This window comes from Stegostoma tigrinum, chromosome 11, assembly GCF_030684315.1.
Source record: "Stegostoma tigrinum isolate sSteTig4 chromosome 11, sSteTig4.hap1, whole genome shotgun sequence".
In the NCBI taxonomy this organism is placed as follows: Eukaryota; Metazoa; Chordata; class Chondrichthyes; order Orectolobiformes; family Stegostomatidae; genus Stegostoma; species Stegostoma tigrinum.
Window position 1 is genome coordinate 29,996,645 of NC_081364.1, and position 17,247 is coordinate 30,013,891.

The 17,247-nt window shown below is 42.5% G+C and overlaps 1 protein-coding gene across 2 annotated transcripts in view; it reads left to right on the top strand.

The window, feature by feature from the left end:
- Positions 1–16,970, top strand: part of LOC125460402 (interleukin-17 receptor B) — a 108,399-nt gene extending 91,429 nt beyond the window's left edge. The window contains exons 8-12 of one of the 2 annotated variants that reach the window (XM_048547856.2): positions 4,109–4,183; positions 4,321–4,396; positions 10,701–10,742; positions 14,153–14,239; positions 15,197–16,970. In XM_048547856.2, the coding sequence (XP_048403813.1) occupies positions 4,109–4,183; positions 4,321–4,396; positions 10,701–10,742; positions 14,153–14,239; positions 15,197–15,873 (957 nt within the window). In that variant the 3' untranslated portion in view covers positions 15,874–16,970. The remainder of the gene's footprint in view (positions 1–4,108; positions 4,184–4,320; positions 4,397–10,700; positions 10,743–14,152; positions 14,240–15,196) is intronic. The other variant, XM_048547857.2, reaches the window with a different exon arrangement.
- The last annotated feature ends 277 nt before the right edge of the window (positions 16,971–17,247 follow it).

The window sequence follows — 17,247 nt, forward strand, 5'->3', positions numbered from 1 at the left end:
TCTCTCTCGCGCGCGACTCTCTCTCGCGCGCGCCTCTCTCTCTCGCGCGCCGCGTGCGCCTCTCTCTCTTGCGCGCGCGCCCTCGCTCTCTCTCTTGCACGCGCCTCTCTCTCTCTCTCTCTCGCGCGCGCCTCTCTCTCTCTCTCGCGCGCGCGTGCGCCTCTCTCTCTTGCGCGTGTGCCTCTCTCTCTCTCTCTTGCGCGCGCTTCTCTCTCTCTCTCTCTCGCGCGCGCCTCCCTCTCTCTCTCTCGCGCGTGCCTCTCTCTCTCTCTTTCGTGCGCGCCTCTCTCTCTCGCGCGCGCTGTCTCTCTCTCTCTCTCTCGCGCCTCTCTCTCACGCGCTCTCTCTCTCTCGCGCGCGCTGTCTCTCTCTCGCGCGCGCCTCTCTCTCTCTCTCTCGCGCGCGCCTCTCTCTCTCTCTCTCGCGCGTGCGCCTCTCTCTCTTGCGCGCGCGCGCCTCTCTCTCTCATGCGCGCGCGCCTCTCTCTCTCTCTCGCGCGCGCGCCTCTCTCTCGCTCTCTCTCGCGCGCCTCTCTCTCTCTCTCGCGCGCGCGCGCCTCTCTCTCTCTCTCGCGCGCGCACCTCTCTCTCTCTCTCTCGCGCGCACGCGCTCTCTCTCTCTCGCGTGCGCTCCCTCTCTCTCTCTCTCACGCGCACGCGCCTCTCTCTCTCTCACACGCGCGCGCCTCTCTCTCTCTCGCGCGCGCCTCTCTCTCTCGCGCGCGCCTCTCTCTCTCACGCGCGCTGTCTCTCTCTCTCTCTCGCGCCTCTCTCTCTCTCTCGCGTGCGCCTGTCTCTCTCTCTCTCTCGCGCCTCTCTCTCGCGCGCGCTGTCTCTCTCTCTCTCTCGCGCCTCTCTCTCGCGCGCGCCTCTCTCTCTCTCGCTGTCTTTCTTTCTCTCTCTCTCTCTCTCTCTCTCTCGCGCACGCCTCTCTCTCTCGCGCGCGCCTCTCTCTCTCGCGCGCGTGCGCCTCTCTCTGTCTCTCTCTCGCGCGCGCCTCTCTCTCTCTCGCGCGCCTCTCTCTCTCTCTCGCGCGCGCCTCTCTCTCTCGCGCGCGCCTCTCTCTCTCGCGCGCGCGCCTCTCTCTCTCGCGCGCGCCTCTCTCTCTCTCGCACGCCTCTCTCTCTCTCGCGCGCCTCTCTCGCGCGCCTCTCTCTCTCGCGCGCCTCTCTCTCTCTCGCGCGCCTCTCTCTCTCGCGCGCCTCTCTCTCTCGCACGCCTCTCTGTCTCTCTCTCTCTCTCGCGCCTCTCTCTCTCTCGCGCGCGCGCGCCTCTCTCTCTCTGTCTCTCGCGCGCGCCTCTCTCTCTCTGTCTCTCGCGCGCGCCTCTCTCTCTCTCTCTCGCTCGCGCGCGCTCTCTCTCTCGCTCTCTCTCTGTCTCGCGCGCTCTCGCTCTCTCTCTCGTGCTCGCTCTCTCGCTCTCCTATATTTTAAATGATTTACATTGAATGTAGAATTTTATTGTGTGCTTCTGATGCCTCAAAATTCTTTGAGTAGTGGATTGGTTTTGAAATTCGAAAGTACAAACTGTGGGATGAAACACCACTAACAAGTGGATATAAAAGATCCAGTGCACCATTTAGAGTAAGGATGTTCTCCCTTGTGCCTTGGCAATTATCTGTTAACCTACTTCACTAAAGTAGATTATACAGTTATTATCATAAACACTTGGTGTTTTATTTTAGATAGCCAGACAGTGAAATCTTGTGACTGTACTAATTGTCGAGTGTTGTGGGCCAGACTAAACCCCTTTCAAATATAACAAGAAGATAACTGGACCCTATCTCTTAATCTTATTTCAAGGCAACTGTAAGGTGCTGTGTTCCAGGGATAATATGATGGGTTACACTGCTCAGCTTAAAACAAAACATACCTTAATCTTGCCTTATAGTTTTAAAAAAACAAACAAGAATTGGAATGACTTAACTCTATTGGAAAACTTAACAGTATAATAGGTTATTTGACTACTGAACACCAACTGTTCTAATATAGAACATCCTATAAACTCACCCTTGGCAAAGGCAAATTCAATAAAACAGATTGTCTCACGTGCAATTCTGGCAGCAGGAAGAGAACTCAAGCTTTTGGCTATAACAGAGAGAAAGATCTAGCAGCTTCAACAACCAGCTTCAAAACGCTGCAATTTCTAAAAGCTATGTTAAAATCCTGGTTCTGCGGGAACCTGAATCCACCCAATCATGCTGCTTCTCTTGTTTCAACTTTTAAAAAGAAATTCTAAGGCCTCACAAACTGTTTATTGCCTTGGTTTACTCTTCACCTCTGTCCTAGCGCCCCTCATTGTTTTTTAAAAAAGGACAGAAATACATCTCTTAAAGCCACAGAATTGTCACACATGGCAAGGCAAGTCATGTAGCCTGTGGGCATGCAATGCATCATGAGCAAGTGAGTGCTAAGATAGCAAATGAGCAGCCCTGAGCTGCTGTATGGCCCAGTCCTTGAGTTGGATGATTTTGCTCAGAATGTCCCCATTGCAGCCTTTTAATGCTAGTTGCCAGTGCACTCTGAAATGCAAGTCTGTGCTCCCTGAGTTTCTGGCAAAAATATCAGTGAAGTGAGATGATGGTCATGTCAGATAGGCAAATCCCAGATGTAAATGTCTGAGTGAGGCGGGTATGTGGTTGCTACCCATGGATTGTGTTGTCAGATGCTGTTTGATACTAAGTGACAGAAGGTTGTTTGGAGCAAATTGCACACTGAAATCACCAGGAAGCCACTTTGATTTACATGTCCAATTTTTTTGAGGTTTTGCTTGTTTGACCTGTTCAGCAAAATGGCAAGTGGAATATTCATAACACATGTTGAACTGTTAACACGGTGTTTGATATGCACTCATTTTCCTTATTTGGCATCTCAGTGCTGCCAAGTGAGAAACTTGCCATGCTATTTGTCAAAAGCATAAAAGATGGAGCAAGATGCTACTGACATTGAGATGGGCCTAACTGAAGTTCTCACCTGATTCTGCCATAAATTTCACCACAGCTGGTGTCGCTCTGACTCTTATAAGATTCTACCTCTGTCTTTGTCCCATTGTTGCTCTTTCTTCAATTTTTTAAAAAATGGAAAATGTTAGAAGTTTCCATCTCGTTTGTTAGTGTCTATGAAGAGAGAAACAGTTAAAGTTTCAGGTCAATGACCTTACATCAGAACTGGAAAAAGTTTGAAATTTAATATGTTTTGAGGATGGATGAGTGAGAATAAAGGATAAATGAAATTCTGTTATAGGGTGGAAGCCAGAAAGGTTAAGGAACAGAAGAATCTTGCATGGCCAAAAGGAGTGTTGGAGTAAAATGAGAAACAAAAATATGGCTCATGCTGGTATGGCTTTACAGAATCATGAAGAGAAAAATAAAACAAGAACGGACAGGGATGGGGTGAATCTGGCAGAATAGATGGCAAGGGTCAGAGATTACTAAATGAAATTCACTTGAACTCAGTAAAGAATCTGGAAGGTTGTTAAGTGCCAAATTGGAAAATAAGATGTTGTTCCTTGTGTTTACATTAAACTTGGTTGCAACAGTACAATAGGTTTTGTATTTGATTTGGATTATATGTATTGCCTATTGATGATTCAAGGTTAAAATGTCTTTTTCAAATGAATTTGGGTGAGGTTTCTTTTTACCTCACAATACATAGTTTTAAAATAAAAACTGTCATTCTGAAAGCTTCTTGTAGTTGATTTGTGCTGATGCAGTTGATTGGTTTTCTAGTGTTTCTGGATGAATAATAATATATTGGTAATCTTTTTGTGTAGATATCAAACTTCTCAGTATTTTCCCTATACATTGGCAGAGATCACACATGAGATGGATTTCTCAACAGCTGGCATGATCACAGCTCCAGAATGGACCTGCAAACAAGTAACCCTGCTTTACAATTGCAATAATGCAGAAAAAAGCCCGATATGGAGAAATGGGAAAACATCAAACGGCAAAACCTTTAAAGCATAAAGTTGGAGCTCTGCCACAACGGAATTGAATAGTTAGAGATAGTAGGAATGCTGCTTGGCCCGCTGTGTTCATCAAGCTTAACACCATGTTGTCTGTGAATAGTTACATATTGTTTCATAACAAAACATTTTTTTTCATCAAGTCAAACAGATCAAGAATATCCATAACATTTCTGAGGAATGATGTACTGGATCTTTTAGAAGGATATTGCGTGACAGTGAGTAATCCTTAATAATATGATTTTCCTTGGAATCATAATTTGGAATGTTTCAATACACTGAACATTCAGTTTTTTTTCCAAACTCTTTATTGAATGAACAATTGAGTGTAATTATTAATTCCTGTTGATTTTAGATAAGACCGCATTTCCCTCTATGTCAACATTACTGCTATATACATGAAAAAGTACTGAACTGCTCCAAGAAAGATGGTAATTTATTAAAATAATTTTTATTGACGTTTTGCTATTAAGTGGGCCAATTTTATTATTTTAAACTATCTCACTTATAATCTTTTATGTTGAAAATTATCACAGGAAATTCAGACTGATTTTGGCTGTTGTTGGCAGAATAATTCTTATGAATATGGGGAATTCAGAGTATTAACCCACATTTTGACAGGTTTTATTTGTCAGTTTCTTTTAACAAGAGGTGCAACTACTTGCTCAATTGGCTTCTGATGCTCTCAATATCTTAACAATGTTAAGACACTTCTGCTGCCTACACATTAAGATACCGGTCTAGAGTATCTCGAACTGTGGGTATCTGCACGTACACTGTCCCTAAGGCTGATTCCTCCTTTATCACTGAGGTTTTTCAACTCGTTATGAATTGTGATGCTCCTTCATTCACATCTCTACATGGTTATCAAATGCAGCAAACTACTGAAATGTCCTAAGACCTCTCTTCTTCTACTCATTCTTGGCTGATGTCTTCTTTCTTACTGATCAGTGTCATGTAGTCAGTTGTGTGATCATGATTTACATGATCACACTATAGCACACTCAGAACACATTTGCAATTCCATTACAGTGATCTTGCCAGAACATGGGTCATAACCCTGTGTCCATGCCCTTCCTGTGGTGAATTTAAGGGGCACTTAGGCTGGAGGGTTGCAGATGGAGACCTGGCCACCTTCTTCTTGTCTTCAGCCTGCTGAAGTCATGGCTGGATGACCCTGCCCCTAGTTTGGCTGGATGACCCTGCCCCTAGTTTGCCATCTGCTAAGACCCTTAAGTTGCCAATTTAATGACCACTTAAAAAGCCTTGATGCACTGTCACTGCAATTAAGCCATGTTATGCAAGTTGCAAAATATATAAGATCACAGAGAATTGTAAATTTACATTGTCTTTTAATCATGTAGGCCTCTTAATGGCGTGCATGTAAAGTCACCGTAGACCACACTTTCTTTAAACAAAAATACATCTGGTGGTGGTTTAACCTGAAGGTCACCACGTTTCGGCTGAGGGAAGAGATTGAGAAGGAAGAACCATCATATTAACCTCAGCCAGTACAGGAATTGAGCCCATGCTTGGGCATGACTCTGCTTTGCAAAACAGCCATCTAACCAACCTCCATTATAATTGGCTGCTGATCTGATATCTGCTTATTCCTAGGGAGCTCCTTCTCCAGGGAGTATTACTTCCATGGTGAGTGCTGTTGCCAAGATTGCTGATCCATTTCTATTGAAGGGGCACAGTGGACTTCTGGGACTGACAGTCATTCTATATTTTGTGCAGGTAGTGAGATCAATCTTCCTGATCAGACATGTACAGTGACAGTTTCTCTAGTTGTATGTAGATGTCTGTGGTTACAACAGTATGTCTAGGTGGTCACATTTACCACCTACAAATGAGGTAGCACGTGCTTAACACAGGTTTTGAGTTGTCATGTGGGATGGTTGTTTTTGCACTCTGACTCTCCAATGTTCAGCTCTGGCAATATCTCTACCGTTTTATCAAAAATGAAGTTTTTTTTTCCTAAAGCTTCACCTTGATTTTGTTATTCTCATTTGTTATCACTTCTGGCTGCAGTAGCTTTTTCACTATTAGAAAAGTGCAGGTGTGAGTTTGATGTCACATTGTGCAAGCAGTATATGCAGCAAATGCATACACTTCAAGCCATAACTTAAAGAGGAATAGTCCTCACTGATTTCCAAGGAGGCACCTCAGTTAGGGGTCCTGGCACAATGAGTCAAGGGTAGCCTCCAATATTAGTCCAGGACTTGGGCTTAATCAGGCATCCGGTTTGGGTGCAAAGGATCAGGGAGCTCACATGACTTCAGTTCAGAAGGTGGCTACGCCCACACTGAGTGGATGTGATAAGTGTTCTCATCTGTGAGGGTAGAGTCTACTGCACCATAAGCAGACAATGGGGAAGCCATTCAAAGGGCAACACCAGTAGGCATACACTTTTATAGCAAAGGTGAAACGCACTTGCAAACTCAGCATTCCTTGTGATCCTTCAGAAATAAGGTGTGCAGTCCAATCCCTTCTATCCCTCCTGACCATTTCATGCAGGCTAACGTCTGAACCCTCCTAATGTCTGTGATGCATAGCAATGTCTGTGCTCCTAGAATGATGGAGTTCAGTTTCCAAGGCACGGTTACCTGTGATTTCCCCCATTGCCTGCTCGTGGTGCAGCAGTTGCTGACTTCACACTTTGACCCATGGAATTGTCCAGGGATAAGGATTAGCAGCTTTATACCTTTAAAATTTGACTTTTGGTGACATTTGAGAAAAAGATAATAGTCAGAAGTGAATGCATATTTATAAATCAAGTGTCACCCATGCCATCAATGTGCCATTGAAATGTTTCTCTTTTCCATTATGTCTGTGTAGTCCCTTGGTCAGCAGCTTGGGTGGGGGGTGGAGCCTGCCATATGGTGAAGTCCATTGGCCCTGGTGCTTTGGTCAATTGATTCCAGGGCTACTTGTGTCTAAAAGGCACAAACATGCTGAATGAACTTGACAGAGACAAGTGCAGCCTCCCAGGCTTAGCCTGAGGGTGACAGACTTAGTGGAGGTGGAAGGCCTGGTCACCTTGGAGCCCTGGGAAGAGCTTACTGCACGTCTGTGCACAGTTCCTTCTGTAGCTCGGTGGCTACTGACAGTGTCCTTGTGAGGAAGGGGCACTCTAGTGTGTGGTCGAGCATCCCACCCCATGTCACCTAGCCATTGGTGATGGCACAAATGGCTAAGGTGGTGGACTGTAGACTCCATATATATCCAGTACAGTCTGAGTCTAAACCTGGCTGTCAATGGTAGCTACCAATTTGTGCAGGGATGTGGCTAGATGATCACATACCTGAGGCAGCAAGGTCCCAATGGCATTGCTACATTCCTACAATCATTGCACTTTGGTGGCTAACCTGCCTGCTGAGTCTGCTTGCACATTTGTATGAAGTTATGAATTGCCAGCATCACCATCTGCATGGGGCTGAGTGGATACTTGGTATCCAGCAATCCTCTTGAGTGCTAGAGACCTGTAGTATTTCTTCCTCATCTCGTTATGGAAGTGTGGATGTGAAGTGGCCGTCAGCCTGTGCTCCTGCCTATACTCTAGCTAAACTACCCAGTAAAGTGTCAGTATCTGAGCCAGTGGAGGAGATTTTCTCCAGTGCATCCTTTGAGGGAATTATGGCTTTTTTATGGTCATGTGTGCCGTTGACACCCTCTTGCCTGGACGTGCACTGGCACTTGCAAAGTATAAAATTGTCACAGCCTGGGGTCATAAATTGTGGTAAGTAAAACTACATCGACAGTGGGCTTAGTGAGAGAGCTTATTGCAAGAAGGGTGTTTCTTGCTCAGTTGTGCAGTCATAAATGTCTCAGCATCTCCATACAATGTTTACCAGTCTTTTCCAACCAGTGCCACAATCCTGTCCATGTAGGGGATGCGGAGATGGATGTCAGGCACATCACCACTCATGTTTGCTGCTTGTTTTCTCCTGTAATGAGAGAATGGGAAGGATTGAGTGCAATGGAAATGTCTGGCACATCTAATTGTGCTGATATGAGAAGAAAGGGCTTTTAGGTGACTTGAGAGGGTGAATAGGAAATGGAGAAGGCATGCAGTATCGTTGGGCTGAAAGAAGATGTTACATGCAAAAGTGACAGGGATGCTGCATATGCCATGGTGGGAAATGCAAGCAGAACAAGTGATGTGAGGGAAGATGGTGGCATTTGACCTGGCAGATTGGAGAAGATCGTTAACCTTTTTGCATTGCTGAGCATTTCTCTGAATGATTGAGATCACACTTACCATGTTGGCCATCTCAGGCCAGGCTGGCAGGGTCTGGTGTTGTGGCCTCCTCTGACAGTTCAGAGAGATGTGGGTGGACCTCCTCTATACCACTCTACCTACGAGGACATTGAGGACTGTGTCGTCAAATTGTGGGGCCCATTTCCTGTTATTTGCCATGCTGGCTGCTAGTTTGTGCAAGCCAGCTTTGCATACCAGTGCTTGTCTGGGTGTGCAATGAAGTTTTAAAAATACTGCCTTAGTTAGGAATGCCAGTTTATTCTGGCATATCCTGACAGTAGAGAGTTTGTTTAGCTCCGACAAGTGAGAAACTCCAACGAGCACTGGATGAGAAGTGCACTGTGTGGGTGTGGTAAATGGTTAACGAGGGCATTTTGGTATGATAGTACAAGAAACCTCACTAGCCTCGTTTTTAAGTGTAGCACCATTGAGTTTGCATTAATGTACTGGATGCCAATGAAACTGGGTTATTTTCCTACATAGAGGTGACTCCAAGTCCTGTCTCTCTTAGCATCTCACTATAAGGTGAGTTCGTCATTTTACGTTATAGTACCTCAGCACTGACATTGTCATACTTATTTGATTCTAGTGAAAGCTGCTTCTTATTCTGTACCCTGGTATCAGCTCTCATTTTCAGCAGTGAGCATGTGCAGTGGTTCACACTGAGTACAAATTAGGCAAGAACTTTGCTTAAAAAGCTTGCAAATCCAACAAATCTCTGCATTGTTTTCACATCTGTTGGTCACTGCGTGTCTGCTACAGCTGTCACCTTGTACGTGAAATTGACTGCAGGCAACTTCAATTTCATCTTTTTTCTTGTTTAGGTTCATCTGGTGAGCTCTTTCTAGCAGTTGCATAAGTCTCTCTTTTGTGATTGTAAAAATGTGTCAGCATATTGACACATTGTGTCTCCACAATCAGAGTAGCAGATTATCTACGATAGCAACGTGTGGAGCTGGATGAACCTACCAGGTCAAGCAGCATCTTAGGAGCACAAAAGCTGATGTTTCCAGCCTAGACCCTTCATCAGAAAACCTTTTTTCAAAAAATTGTCTGTGTGGAGTTTGCACATTCTCCTCATGTCTGTGTAGGTTTCCTCCAGGTGCTCTGGTTTCCAGTTCAAAGATGTGGAGTGGCCATGCCATATTGCCTGTAGATTAGATTTACCTACAGTGTGGAAACAGGTCCTTTGGCCCCACAAGCCCACACCACCCCTTGAAGCATCCCCCTATAACCCACATGCCCCTAAACACTACGGGCAATTTAGCATGGCTGATCCACCTAGCCTGCACGCCTTTAGACTGTGGGAGGACACCGGAGCACCCAGAGGAATTCTCCGTGTCTGCGTGAGTTGTGCAAACTATGCACAGACAGTCGCCTGAGGCTGGAATTGAACCCAGGTCCCTGGCACTGTGAGGCTGCAGTGCTAACCGCTGGGCCACCGTGCCGCCCACAATCAGTCAGGGATGTGTAGATTAGGTGGATAATAGAGGGATGGGTCTGTGTGGGTTGATGTGGACTTGTTGGGCCGAAGAGCCTGTTTCCACACTAAAGTGTGAAGCTGGATGAACACAGCAGGCCAAGCAGCATCCCAGGAGATGCTGCTTGGCCTGCTGTGCTCATCCAGCTTCTCACTTTGTTATCTTGGATTCTCCAGCATCTGCAGTTCCCATTATCTCTGTTTCCACACTGTCAGGATTCAATGAATGAATATGAAACAGGAGCAGAAGTAAATCATTTGGCCCCTGCACCATTATTCAATAAAATTATGGCTGATCCATATTTCATATTCCATATTCCCGGCTGAACCAACAACCCTTATTTCCCCCAACAAGCAAAAATCTATTCACCTCTGTTTCAAAAGTATGAATGACCCTGCCTTAATCCTCTTTTGAGGCAGAGAGTTCCGAGTTGCAAGACTGAGAGAAAAGGGCAACTCTCTAACTTAAAACAATCTCCCTCGTTCTCGTCCCCAGTATCTATCAAAAGTTCAAAGTTCCCAGCCAATGCCTTTATAGGTGAGTGTATCAGAACCTCCACAGACCTTGACACCAATCCTTGATTGAAAATTCAGTCTCCAGTGAGTCAAAGACAAGAAGATTTGGCCCATCACAATCTGTTCTTGTATTCTGTTGCTTACTTGCATCTATCAAAATGTGGGAACATAGTGAAAGTATTAGTTTGCAATTTCCCTGTAGTTGTTCTTGTTCTGCTGCTTTAAGTTCAAAGGAGCAATGGAAATCACAATACTATTGCTAAAAGGGGTTCCTACTGTGTTCCAATGAATTTATGACGGCTGAGCAACACCAGTTAAAGGAATTTTCAGTCATTGAGAGAACCTTTGAATCAATGCCCACTCCAGAATTTAAAATCTTTCTTTCAAAAATGTTTCTACATTTTAAGAAGTGTAAATAATGCATTTCTCAATGTAACTAAAGCTTTTAACATTAATTACTGTATTTTATTTCAAGACTACAAGAAATACACCGAAGATAGCCCGAGTTTAATCCCAGGTATGTTTAAGAATAAGACAAATAATGATAATTTGAAAAACCTAATATAGAACAGAAGAAAATCAGATGCCAGATTTTTTCCATTTTTAACCTAGTCAATATTAAAATGAAGACTGAGTATATTATTTTTGCGTCGCAATGCCTTGGCTGGGAATTTTATTAGAACTTTTGCAGCTCCATTAGTGTTACTTTAACAAATATTTTTGGACTCTGAACTGGAACAGCTTTGAGGAAATTGCGGCTTATGACACTGTTGAACTGTGACAGTAGGAGATGGGAGGGAGGGGGGAAAAAAAGGCCTAAACATACAAATCAAAGGTGATCCTCTACTAGCTATCTATATCAGTTGTATTGAAAGATGACAAGTATCAGCAATTAATGAAGTGTAATGGTAATGTTGATACTTCTAGGCCAGAAGGTCTGAGCTCAAGTCCAATTTGCACCTGAGATGTGTTGTAACATCTACACAGGTTAATTAAAATAATTTGTCAGTGTCTGTTCCCTTTTTTTTGCCTCTGGTGAGTTAGGTTCGATTAAGGTTCTAGAATGTTGGTGTCTCAAGTGAGTGACTGGGAGATGGGGCACGGCAAGGCTGTGCCTGATCTTGCCATTTTTACATATTGAAAGTCCAAAACTTCTTGTAAGGAGTCAATTGTTGGAATTGCATACAGTAATGCCATTTTGTTTTTACTTCCCATTCAAAAGGACAAGTTAAATTGTGGAGCCTCAAAATTGGGCCACCATCAACTAACTTGGAACAACTTTTTTTATAGTATTCAGAGCACTAACATTCTCTTTGACTGATAAGCATTACAGTGGATGATGTGTCTACCCACTGGGCCTTCAGAAAAGCATAAAATGCACTGTGAGTTTAACCGTGGCTAAAATTACCCCTCAGACTCTTGATAAATTAGGCATTCCACTCCACTGACACTACGATGACAACGTCTTTGAAACTGGAGACATGAACAAACTTCACTGCAAAGTTAATTATAATAGCTAACTGAAAAATGGAAAATATTGTTAGCAGTATGTAGTTGGTTAGTAAGTAGGTCAAAAATCTAATCACTTATCTAATACATCTTTTTACATATTGCTTTTCTCAGTATGTTTCACTATCTTCTTGTGGTTTCTTTCCGACCATCAGACCCCTATCTTAAAATCTGATACATATCCCCTCCAATGGTTTGTTTGAAAACTCTTATCAGTTATTAGCATTGCATAGTTTGCAGTACTTGTGTTTTTTCTTTGCCCCATTTTTCATTCAAGAGGAGAGAACAGAAACAGTTAAATTTCTGGGTTAAGTGGATATCTTTTCATTTAAAATTCATAATCTTTTCAAACACTCAGGCAAAAACCAAAACATTGACAACCTTTAGCTGAAAAATAAGCCCAGATATTTTGTCTGCTCTTGAATATAATCCAAAATCTCCCACATAAGGAGCTGAATTGTATCTGTCATGAAATGACAGAATTATAATTCTGTCACCTGAGATGAAAACATGATGTGGAGGATTCCAAGGAAGTTGAGGAGATAGATAAGGCCTGAAAATGAGCGTGGGATTGAAATGCAAGATGATTGCAATGCAGACAGCGTAGAAACTTTGTGCTGCCTGTTGGTTATGATGACAAGGGCATGCAATCAGTGCTAAGTATGTTGATGAGTGGCTACACACTCTTGAGAGGTAAGCACAGCTTTCAGTTAGACAGTTTTACTTAAAGCAAACCTGCATTTCTTAAAAGCTGAGATGGATTTTGTGTTGAGCCAAAATTTAAATTCATTGCAGAAATGTCTTGGATCTAAGAAAGAAAACAAATTACACAACATTTTCAACAACAAAAACAAAGTTTCTGGAAAAGTCCAGCAGGTCAGGCAGCATCTGTGAAGATAAAACCAGAGTTAACATTTCGGGCTCCATGACCCTTCCTCAGTTCTGAGAGAAAGAGAAGGGCCACAGGACTGAAAATGTTAACTGTTTCTCTTTCCACAGATGTGGCCAGATTACTGAGTTTTTCCAACATTTTTCTGTTTTGCTCCAGAGCTAGCAGTTGTCTATTATCCCACCATGCCTTGAAGAGCTCTAGTATCTACTCTAAGATTTGTTCATGCATTTTCGAATATAGTTTTAATGTGATCAATCACCTGTACATACATAGGAGGACAAGTGCACACAATTATTTGTGGAGTTTGACTAGAAGGAGCACCGATCATGGTAGGACTGTGGTAATGGTCTGTAGCCAATGCTCCCATCATCTGACTTTCTGTGCCAAATGCAGAACTGCACAAAAGCAATATAATGTATTTTGGCAAAATATAGATACTTCCTAATACTAGCATTTTATCTTTTACATGAAATTAGTATGAAAGGTTTTAATAAACAGCAACAATGTTAGAGTGGCTGATGGAGTTTAGTTTAGCTAAACGTGAGGTGTTGCATGTCAATAGGCAAATCAGGGCAGGACTTATACACTAACGGCAGGTTCCTGGGGAGTGTTGCTGAACAAAGACATTGGAGTGCAGGTTCATAGTTCCTTGATGGTGGAGTCACAGGTAGACAGGGTAGTGAAGAAGGCATTTGGCACGTTTGCCTTTATTGGTCAGTGCACTGAGTACAGGAATTGGGAGGTCATATTGCAGCTGTGTATAACATTGTTATCTTAAACAATGTGTGAAGCTGGATGAACACAGCAGGCCAAGCAGCATCTGAGGAGCACAAGATGCTGCTTGGCCTGCTGTGTGCATCCAGCTTCACACATTGTTATCTTGGATTCTCCAGCATCTGCAGTTCCCATTATCTCTAGAACATTGTTTAGGCCATTTTTGGAATACTGTGTTCAATTTTTGTCCCCCTACTGTAGAAAGCATGCTGTGAAACTTGAAAGGGTTCAGTGAAGATTTACAAAGATGTTGACTGGTTTGGAGGGTTTGAGCTATAAGGAGAGGCTGAATAGGCTGGGGCTTTTCTCCCTGGAGTGTCGTAGCTGAGGGGTGACGTATAGAAGTTTATGCCATGTTGGGCATGGATAGGGTGAAGAGACGAGGTCCCCAGGGTAAGGGAGTCCAAAACTAGAGGGTATAGGTTCGAGATAAAGGGGGAAAGATTTTAAAAGGGATCAAAGGGCAACTTTTTCACACGGAGGGTGATGCATGCACGGAGTGAACTACCAAAAGACGTAGTGGAGTCAGGTGCAATTACAACATTTAAAAGGCATCTGGAAGGGTTTAAGGGGATATGGGCCAAATGCTGGCAAATGGGACCAGGTTTATTTAGGAAATCTGGTCTACATGGACGAGTTGGATCAAAGGATTTGTTTCTGTGCTGTACAACTGTATGACTTTATGACTCTATTTTAAAAATAGCAAAAATGTATATACTCATTTTGAATAAAATGTTTTTATTTCTGTGCAGGGCACCCATATTTCATCCATGTTTTCATTGTACTCTGTGTGATCTTACTTGCTCTGGGACTTGGGTTGTATCTAATTGGTAAATTAGGTAAGCCATTTGGATTATCTTAAATAAAACCTGCTAATGTTTGTGACTTTGACTTCCTATGTGGGAGTGTTTAGTTGAAATAAAATGTAGAAATGCACATTAGTGCACATACTAGATCTTGGTTTCTTCCAGGTTGAAATCTTAATTTCTAATCGTTTCATAGAATCATACGATCCTTAATGTGGAAGCAGTCATTCAGTCCGTTGAGTCCACACCAACCCTCTAAAGAACAAGCCACCAAGATTCCGCTTACCACCGCACCCCCCCCCACCTTATCCCTGTAACTCTGCATTTCCCATGGCTAATCCACATGGCTTGCATATTCCCGGACAATATGGGCAATTTAGCATGGTCAGTCCACATAACTTGCACATCTTTGCTCTGTGGGTCAAAATCATAGCACCTGGAGGAAACCCACACAGACACGGGGAGAATTTGCAAACTCCACACGGACAGCCACCAGAGGGTGGAACCAAACCTAAGACCTTGGTGCTGTGAGGCAGCAGTACTAATCACTGAGCCACCGTGCCGCCCAGTGTTGTATACCTAATTTTCATAATTCCAAATTCCAGTGTAAATAAAGATTTACTAAATCTGGGGCAGTATAGAATAACAAACATGCATCTACCATCCTATTCTACTGTGAGGTTTGTTGTTGTAAAGATTTTGTTCCTTGTTCATTTTGCCTCTATTATCGTTTCCTTTAACTTGGTTGTCATTGCTCCCTCTATGACCCCTGCCATAAAGCTGAATGTTTAGAATATAACCTGGCCCAACTTTTCCTTCAGCTGCCTTCTTGAGATCCTGAATATGGTAGCTATAGTGTTTTGACCTTCCCCTTCTGCTGAAAGCAATCTAATCCATATATAATTTTGTTTCAGAGATCTGTATTTAGCTGGTTTATCTATGACTTGAATCCATATCTCATAAATCAATTTAAACTACCATTTTTAATAGGCAAAGTCAATGAAAGAATTGTATTCGCCAATGAAATACATCGGCTACAACCAGTTAAAGTCCTAATCATTTACTCAATGGATAATACACCATTCCAAAATGTTGTCCTGACTTTTGCTGAATTGCTGCAAAGTTCCACTGGAATCCAAGTAATCATCGACATGTGGCAAAAGATCGATATTGCTGAAGTAGGCACTGTTCAATGGCTTGCCACCCAGAAGGAGAATGTGGATAAGATCATTATTGTATGTTCAAAAGATGTCAAAATTAAGTGGGATACTATTTGTTATGAAACAAACATGAAACAAAAATTGAATAATTCAGAAGACCTGTTTTCTATTGCGTTGAATGTATTTTGTAGTGATTTGCAAAATGGTGCGTATCTGCATAAGTTCATTATTGTATATTTTGATCAAATAAGCTCAGCCAAAGATGTTCCCAATATTTTTAGTTCATGCGTGAAGTACTGTCTTGGGAAAGATATCAAAAAATTATACAGAAATTTATATGGTGCCTCGCAGAAACCATGTAGTGAACATGCTGTTCTGATGCCATACTACAATTACAAGATTGCATATAATCAGAAGATGAAAAAGGCTATTTTAGAATTTAAGTGTTGGCAGAATATTCATACAAATTCAAATGCACTTGAGATTACATTGGAGGATTTCGCATGAAACGACATGGAAAAAAAAATCTTCAAACAAATTGTGGAAGCTTTGGAAAGGGTGCAGAGGAGATTTACTAGGATGTTGCCTGGTATGGAGGGAAGGTCTTACGAGGAAAGGCTGAGGGACCTGAGGCGGTCTTCATTAGAGAGAAGGTTGAGAGGTGACTTAATTGAAACATATAAAATAATCAGAGGGTTGGATAGGGAGAGCCTTTTTCCTAGGATGGTGATGGCGAGCACGAGGGGGCATAGCTTTAAATTGAGGGGTGAAAGATATAGGACAGATGTCAGGGGTAGTTTCTTTACTCAGTAGTAAGGGAATGGAACGCTTTGCCTGCAACGGTAGTAGATTTGCCAACTTTAGGTACATATAAGGGGTCATTGGATAAGCATATGGACGTACATGGAATAGTCTAGGTTAGATGGGCTTGAGATCGGTACGACAGGTCAGCACAACATCGAGGACCTGTACTGTGCTATTATGTTCTATGATACAGGGTACCTTCCTCCTAGCACTAACTACAGAGCAGAGCAAATCTGAACTTTAGTTCTTGGTCTTAACTGATGTGCACAATCTCAATCATTGACTGTCACCTCAGTGCCCTTAGGATAAGGAGGAAAGACAATGTCTATACATCTTGATGGCAACTGAACAGCTCATACTAGAATGATGTGTGCGAACATCAAATGATCAAATTTTAGTTCATATATCTTGATGGCATTGATTATTTGAACTATACCTGTCATTTTAGGCAATAATTGAAGTTTCTTCAGCATGTCTATATAATTGAAATCCTTTGACCTGGTATCTTTATTGTAGTTCTCTCTTGTACCCTCTCAAAGGCTTTAACATCCTTGCTAAAATGCTGTGGTCAGAACTGAATACAGTTCTCCAATTGAGGCCTGAGCAGTGTTGTATAATATTTAACATTTGTTCTTAGTTATATTCAGGTACCCACTAACTTTTTTTTTAATAGTCACTTCAACTTGCTTGTCTTCTTAAATGTATGTATATACACACTTCCAGTTCTGTGTTCCGATACTCTTTTTTGAAATTATACCTCTTAATATGTTATGCTTAGAGTGCTATGATGGTGATTGAAATATAAGACAAAATGTTCATCTTCTATAGGTAAAATACAAATAATAAATACGATTATATTACATTCAAACACAGTCATCATTATGTATGAAAGCTTTCTTTCTATTGTTTTCTTTCCAAGTCAATTGCATTAAATATTTACTTTCTCATTCTTCAGTTCATGTAAAAGAGTTTGACAATGATTTTTAAGAATGAAAATCCGTGAAGGAATATTTGCATTACTGATAGACATCTTCCTAGACTCCAGGTGAAAACTGCATTTCCATTTACATTGAATGA